At 45.0% G+C, this 7,500-nt stretch overlaps 2 protein-coding genes across 2 annotated transcripts in view; both read right to left on the bottom strand.

Annotated features, from left to right (window-relative positions):
- nav1b (neuron navigator 1b) overlaps nucleotides 1-4,609 on the bottom strand; it is a 118,222-nt gene extending 113,613 nt beyond the window's left edge. The window contains exons 1-2 of the mRNA XM_048254488.1: nucleotides 4,483-4,609; nucleotides 4,059-4,198 (exon numbers count right to left, since the gene is read on the bottom strand). Coding sequence (XP_048110445.1) covers nucleotides 4,059-4,198; nucleotides 4,483-4,553 — 211 coding nt within the window. The 5' untranslated portion in view covers nucleotides 4,554-4,609. The remainder of the gene's footprint in view (nucleotides 1-4,058; nucleotides 4,199-4,482) is intronic.
- Nucleotides 4,575-7,322, bottom strand: LOC125301782 (the record flags this gene model as incomplete). Its single annotated transcript, XM_048254519.1, has 2 exons — nucleotides 6,724-7,322; nucleotides 4,575-4,952 (listed from the first exon to the last, which is right to left on the bottom strand). Coding segments are annotated over exons 1-2 (759 nt in total), but the record flags the coding sequence as incomplete, so codon positions are not given.
- Nucleotides 7,323-7,500: the final 178 nt, after the last annotated feature.

Here is a 7,500-nt window from a genome sequence, read left to right as displayed (position 1 = left end):
GTGGATAGACAAGATTCTTCTTCAAGATCAGTTTATTCTCCTCTCCTAGACCCCCCCCACACACACACACACACCACCATCCCTGATTCAAAAGAGCCTTGCAGGTAGCACTGCTATACCTGGTCATGGTGTAAAACTAGCAGGAGGTACGGCTAATTATTTTCTGCGGCTAACCCAGTAAACCCTGGGACGCCTTATTTAAAAGACATCTGTATGTAGGCCACCCAGAGGAGGCAGGTTTGTCTAACAGCAGGAGGAAAAGAACCCAGCGCCGATTAACGCTGACTGTGGCCCGGATCTACCCCATATCAGATTCACTAATGGCCCTCCTCGTCTTTCCAAGTCTTCTCTCTCTGAGGATGACTGTATCAACAAAGTCCTCTTTTAAGCGTCTAACTGTGTGAGCACCAGCTCTTAGCTCTTAAACAACACTCGCTGACTGTAGACACCTAGAGACGTGGTTCTCACCCACAGAGTGACAGACATCAGGCTCTGTACAGCACGTCTCCATCCATGTTAGCGAAAGAGAAACTCAAAAAAGAGCAAAACAACAGCTGCTGGCATGCTAATGTTTTCAGGAAATAAATAAATAAATAAATAAATAAATAAATAAAAGAGGAAAACATGCTGAAATTTCATCCTGGATGAACTAAATGGCAGTTGGGGAAATACAAGACTCTTTCTCTCTCTCCCTCTTTCTCTGTCTCTCCGGTGTGGGATTTGGGAGACGCTGAGCTGTCAGTAGTGTAAAGCTGAATATTTTCTTCCCGGTGTGAGCCTGTGGGAGCCCGGACCGAGCCAAAGACATCAGTGGAAACGCCGGTCTGCTCTCAGACTCCCAGGCTCAGCTCAGGGACTGCTGCGGCTCTCCACAACCTGTCAGGAGTCTCTGGACGGTCCTCGTAGAATAGCTGCTAAGGCTCTCACTGGACATTCTAGAAAGTCCTCGTAGAATAGCCATGCTGCTAAGGCTTTCACTGGATATTCTAGAAGGCTACTAGGCTTCTTACTATAAGAAATCCATCTTCAAACACAAAGAACTTGTGAGTGTTACAGCACCACAGAAGAGGGGTGGATAAAGATCACTATGTAGCTAATGGCTGCTGCTGACTGACGGGGAACCGAGAAAGTGTGCAGCCTCCAGCCATAACACCTGTCAGACAGTGACTCTGGAACTGGGTCCTCTAACAGTGCCTTTCAGTGTTGGAGCAGAATAGCTGCTAAGGCTCTCACTGGACATTCTAGAAAGTCCTCGTAGAATAGCCACGTTTTGCTAAGGCTTTCTATCTCAGAACTGGACATTCTAGAAGGCTACTAGGCTGGCAAAGGCCAGTTCTCTTACATCTCTATTTTAAGAAATCCATCTTCATTATTAAATTAATCTGTCACCATCGCCAACATTCTGATTTGCAAGAACTTTGTGAGTGTTACAGCACCACAGAAGATACATCTCCTCCCTAAATTGTGGATAAAGCCACAAACTCAAGCGTGTCTCTCTGAAGCTCTGTTTCTCACTATGTAGCTAATTGTATACTTTTTGTAAAAGAGATAGCTGTTTATTGTCCCTAGGTTTACAGGTATGGTCATGATGTGTAACAATAATGAAAAATTTAATTTGAATACAAATCCATGTGAAAACAACTCTATTATGTAAGCTATATATAGCTACTGTTCTCCTTCTATTTCAGTTAAATGAAGTCCATACTATCCCATGGCAGAGCAGGAAGATTTGCCAAATGATGGAAACTTTTGGAAATTTCTTTTTTTTTTTTTCTAATTAATCATTACTAATACTGTGCAGTACATGCTCCACCCATGTCTTGATTAACACAGCACTTATATGGGGTTTCTCTGTTTTAGTCTTTTTAAATTCAAATAGCAAGGTCTTGATTAACACAGCACTTATAGGGTTTCTCTGTTTTAGTTTTTAAATTCAAATAGCAAGGAGCAATTTGCCTAATTTTTTTGTTGTTGTTGTAGTTTTGTATACAGGGGTTGTGAAGTCATATTCTACCAAATCAAATCAAAAGAGACTACCACTGAAATGGATCTGACCCTAAAGAGTGTCCAAATCCGACCTGGAACAAATCTGCCATCAAGATTGATCTCTGATGGGCTATATCTGAATTAGTATGAAACATCTGAGATGTTGGCTTCATTCCCCCCTCAAAGAGGTAAAAAGAACTCTTTTCCACTCTCCTCCAGCCAGAGATAACCCCAACAGTGAAGATCCTGAGAGACTTTACAAAGACAGGCTGAATCTCTGGATATAGACAATTTGAACACATGGAAAAGGCAATGAAACTTGAACCAACACTGTTACAAATCCTTTACTTCTGAATGCAAAATCTCTTCACTTAAAAATACAGTGTCTATCTTTTATAGCATCGGTGTAGTGAGTAATCATCAGTACACACGTAAGCATTCTGTATATGTAAACACAAAACTGTGAATGATGTACACTTGAGGATTAAAGGTTGGGAGAAAATGTCAGTAGCACACTCTTCACACACACTTCACACAGGGGGCTCAGTAGCTTCACCTCACAAAGTGTGCATCTGAATTGGGCGTGTGGGAGAGGGCTACCTGTCTCAGTTAGCATTGTGTGGGAATGAAACTTGGCAATCTGTCCTTTACAGCCAGAGCTAGGTTCAGCGAGAGATCTTTTATATTTCCTTTCAGGAGGCCTTTGGCTATTGGATATGCCAAGTATACGAGGTCTGGGCCACTTATAGGCCTGATCCACTGTTATGGACACTGTGTGTGTGTGTGTGTGTGTGTGTGTGTGTGTGTGTGTGTGTGTGTGTGTGTGTGTGTGTGTGTGTGTGTGTGTGTGTGTGTGCGTGAGTGCGTGCGTGTGTGTGAATGAGGCATGGCCTTTGTGTCTCTGCAGAGCCCAGCAATAGGCCAGCAGACAGTCCATGCGGAGCTCAGCTCTGCTCTGGCCAGCTCCACTGGAAGAAGTCTGTGACCTATAAATATTCTAAATCCAAGGCACTGATGGTCAATTGCCTGTTGTCTCTGAAAATGACCTTGGCAAAGGAGCCCGGACTTGTAAAATATAGATCTCTGTGGCTTTTCCATTTGGAAGGAAAGCCCAAAATGAGCATGTGAAATGAAGAAATGAGCAGAGAGAGTTTAAAGAGACCAATCCATCTGAGAGAGCTGTCAGCCTCTGGCTCTGATGGAAAAATCAGGCCTCTACAATGGGAAGACCAGGAAGCGGACAGATTTGTTCAGCTTCAAACACACGTTTGTGCACATGTTTCGCTTGTGTATTGCAGTCATGCACATTTCCTGAGTTTTAACTTTACAGTTGTGTACTTCTTAGTCAGTAAAAAGTTAGAAAAAAAAAAAAAAACACTAGATTCACTCCTCATTCCTTATGTGTGTCAATAAGGACATCAGTAGCATTAGTTGTGTGTTTGAGCTGTATTAGCTATATATTAGCCCTATGTGTCTTCATGTAGTGTTTAGCGATATGGATATCCTATCTCATGCTCTCATCCTCTGGTGATTGTGTCTCCGGGGTGTTGTTGTTGTTACGCAGGCAGTGGATGAGAATGAAGAGCAGGCCAGGCTTAGTAAAGAGCTTATCTGTTCCTGTGTCACACGTATCATAGAGGTGTACAAAACCCTAAGCAACGTGTGGTGGTCATGGAAAGGTTCAAATTACTCAGACAAGAAAACAGGAGCCAAGCTGTGTTAGGTTGGACAGACGTCCCTCAGGACACGTGTGGAAGTCCAGGGTTACACCATTTAGACATACAGTTAAGTAGAATGTGGTGTGTGGTATTGTTGTGCTGTGCTGTCTATGTGTGCTAGATTGCTTTATATTCCGAGAGCATCTAACTTGGACTATATTTAGAACCTCTCATTTCTTTGTTCTCTTACAGTGTTTATCTGCTATGCTATGCATTGTGTTTAGTGTGTGTGTGTGTGGGGGGGCATATACATACATTGTTTGCTGTGTATGTCTTAGCTGTTGTAATGTAATGTAATTGGTAGCTGATGCTACCAATAGCTGATGTAATTGGTTATGATAGTATTGAACTCACCGGTCTCTTCACAGCACACCTCCATAGATTCTGAGGAGCAGTCGCTCAGGTCCTCCAGAGAGCCGTCCGTGTCCTCCTGGACCTGCAGCCTGGGGGAGAGAGGGATAGAGGGAGGGAGAGAGGGAAGGAGGGATGATAGACTTACAGGGGGACAGATAGATAGATTTGTGAAGTAACGGAAGGCTATGGCACACTTACAGGCATGTTTACATTACTATGAAAAGAAGAGTCAGCCACCATAAGTCTGGTCTTGACTAGTCTAACACAGTGTGCTCTGTTAAGGGGTGCATTTCTCTAAAGTGTCTTTGATCACTGAGTGATAGTGAAAGTCACTGTTAAATGAGACAGCTCATGTTTAAAACTCTCTCTTAGTCTCTGTGGTGTATACTCAACGCTTCTTTTCAAGACTGATCCGATCTCTCACCTGAACCTGAAGGGGGCGACGGCCGCCATGCGTGGAGACTCCCTGCCCGCGGGCATCATGTTAGTGACCATGTTGGCCTGCCTCCTGGCCCTGGCGGAGCCCAGCTCTCCGTTGGCAGTGCCCTGCTCCAGGTCCGAGAAGCTGCCTCCTTGCGTCTCCCTGGGAACCCCCATGCCCCTGCGGCCCCGCTGACTGCCCCCGACCCACAGCAGGTTGCCGTTGCTGGGCTTGGCTCGGTAGAGCGTCTCCCGGCCTCCACGGCTCAGCAGGAAGTCGTTGGTCAGGCTCCGCGGGGCGGCCGCCAGCTCGGGCCCATTGTCCAGGCTGCGGAAGTGCGAGTGCCCGGCCCGCAGGTTGCGGTTGGCATTCCTGCTCAACTCCCGCCAGGCGTCGGAGGGCAGCGAGCCCCTGCGGATGTCCAGCGTGTCCCGGGAGGTAACCACCACCGAGGGCATCTCGCGTTTGGACACCTAAGATAATATTACAAATAGTTCATATTACAAATAAATTTATCCCGAAGGGAATAAAGTGTTACAACAGCACCCTCCAGAGTAAACATAAAAACAAAAATTGATGTTGGTTAGTGACTCCATCTCACACTGTTTACCAACATAGTACAGAATCTGCAGGTTAATGGATGTAGCATTTATGGTTATGTCCAGTGTCAGTTTGTATATCGCAGTATCACTATAGGTTCTATGCACAACTCCATTTTGGATTCGCTTGTACTGGCCTATCAACTTCCAGTTTACGTTAAAACATTGGCAAATATGGCTTTTTTCAATAGTTGTTGTCTTCAGGACCTCGTCTCGCTCCTGGTAATGTAGACCGATTTTTTGTGAAAATGTTGTGTGCCACTCCCTCCAGCTACAGGAAAAGGTGTAAACTGTTTTTAACCTTAATCAAGCAACTAATGTTATTGAACTGGTTAGGTAACTTTAGCTATGTTGTTAAATTAGAAATGGCCTACTATATTAAGACAGGCTAGTAATTTGTCATTTTCTGTCATAGTCTACTGTGTATAGTAGGGGTGTGAATCTCTCATGTAAAAGACGATACGATTCACATCTAAATATATGGGCACGATTCGATACAAGAAAAGATACATGTTTATAAAAAACGATTCAGTACGATTCGATGCGATGCGATTCGATGCAATTCGATGCAGTTCAAGAATGGAAAGCATTCTGAAAGATGTTTTATCATTTGCTCAAGGTGCACATTCATTTTATATTATCAATTATCATGGTCATGGTTGTCAATTAGGCAACAAAATGTGTGAATATGATTATCGAAACTGAGGTTTGTTTCATATACTGTATTGAAATGAAAAAAGAATAGTCTACATTTCAGTCAAGCACAGCAGCCAACTACAACATAAAAATACATTTTTATAGACTTTACAGATTTTATAGAGTTATATCTGATTGTTTTCATGGAGCTGTAGCCTTGTAAGACAATACCGAAATAAAATAAAACAGTGCTTAAGACTCTTGGCCTTTTCTCATATAGGCCTAGCCTACCCTACAAGAATAAAATAGGCCTACAAATCAATGAACTCTCTGGGCTTATTTTGTTCCAACAGTAGACCTAATGCAGAAACCTAAAATGCCACAAGTCTGAGTGAATATGAACAAAATCATTGGCTAATATTGTATGCATCGTTTTAGCAGCAAGGGCCAAATTATTATTTAACATTAAGGAAATCCCTTCATCAAAGGTAAGGCTACTCTACAGACTATCGTTGCTGTTTAGGAAAGCTATAAGTGCTTTATTTCGCGCTGGATTTCGAAAAACAAAAGCCGACCGAGTGCAAGTTGTCACATGGTTAAGTTTCAATAGATGTATGGGTAATGAGGTCATTTGTCAACTTTGGGCAATGAATGTAACCAAAAACGAACTGCATTACCCACAATTCTGTGCCACGTATAGTTTCAAAACCGGAAGTGGGATAAACACGCTGCTTGGAACGTAAATGAGTCTGAGCGAGCAGAAAAGGTTGTGCACCGATTCATAACAAGTAAATCGATATAACGACCGGTTCATTTCAGTTTTTTTCCGATACGGGGCTTCACGTATCGATGTAGCCGTATCTTACACGTTAAAAACGGATACCGATACGTATCGGTTAATCTTTACACCCCTAGTGTATAGTGTAAACAAGAAGTTGATTGCCCAGTAGGAAACAAATCCAAAATGGAGTCCTGAAAGAGCATTTGGTGGTAAAAAGATAGCAGTTACCTGCGGGCTGCTGTAGGCCGAGCGTGACCCCCAGGTCTTCTCCAGCGAGGAGGAGCTCCGTACCGGGGGTGCAGGGGGCCCAGTGGTCACTCCATACCCCCCTCTCTGATGCTGCTGGTGCAGGAGCTGACCCTTCAGGGCACCGCCTCTCAGCAGCTCTCTGGAGGAGGGTGAGGTGGAGAGGGAGGGCAGGGAGGAGGTGGAGGAGGAGAAGGAGGAGGCGGAGGGGGAGTGGGTCTGGAAGGGCGCCCTCTCCTGGCCCAGCAGGAGGCCGGTGCTCAGGTGTTTGGGGTCCAGGCGGGAGGCGGAGGCCATGCTGCGGGGAAGGGGGATTCCGGAGCCGGAGTGGGACGCAGTCCGCACATTCCCACCTGCACTCATCCTGGAGCGCCGCAGTCAGGAGACCTTGCAGACGGGACACGGATCCTCGGAGACAGAGGCTAATCCTGTATCCGTGGAGACGAGAGATGAGCCTGTGGCTGTGTAAAGTCGAGGTGAGATTCTAGCCACCTCGACTTTCCCAGGAGTCTCAGGAGCACCTGGTCTATGTGGAGTCTCAGGTTGATCCTGTAGCCGTGGAGACTCAGGCTGACCCAGTTATGGCTCGGATTTGAGATTCTGTAGGAGAACAAAAACACATTTCACTCACAGGCCCATAATAACATCACTCTGATCAAACTTACACACACACACATGCACACACACACACACACACACACACACACACACACACACACACACACACACACACACACACACACACACACACACACACAC

The sequence above is a fragment of the Alosa alosa genome, chromosome 10, assembly GCF_017589495.1.
Source record: "Alosa alosa isolate M-15738 ecotype Scorff River chromosome 10, AALO_Geno_1.1, whole genome shotgun sequence".
In the NCBI taxonomy this organism is placed as follows: Eukaryota; Metazoa; Chordata; class Actinopteri; order Clupeiformes; family Clupeidae; genus Alosa; species Alosa alosa.
Note: the sequence above shows the minus strand (reverse complement) of the source record. Positions and strands in the feature narration are given on the sequence as shown.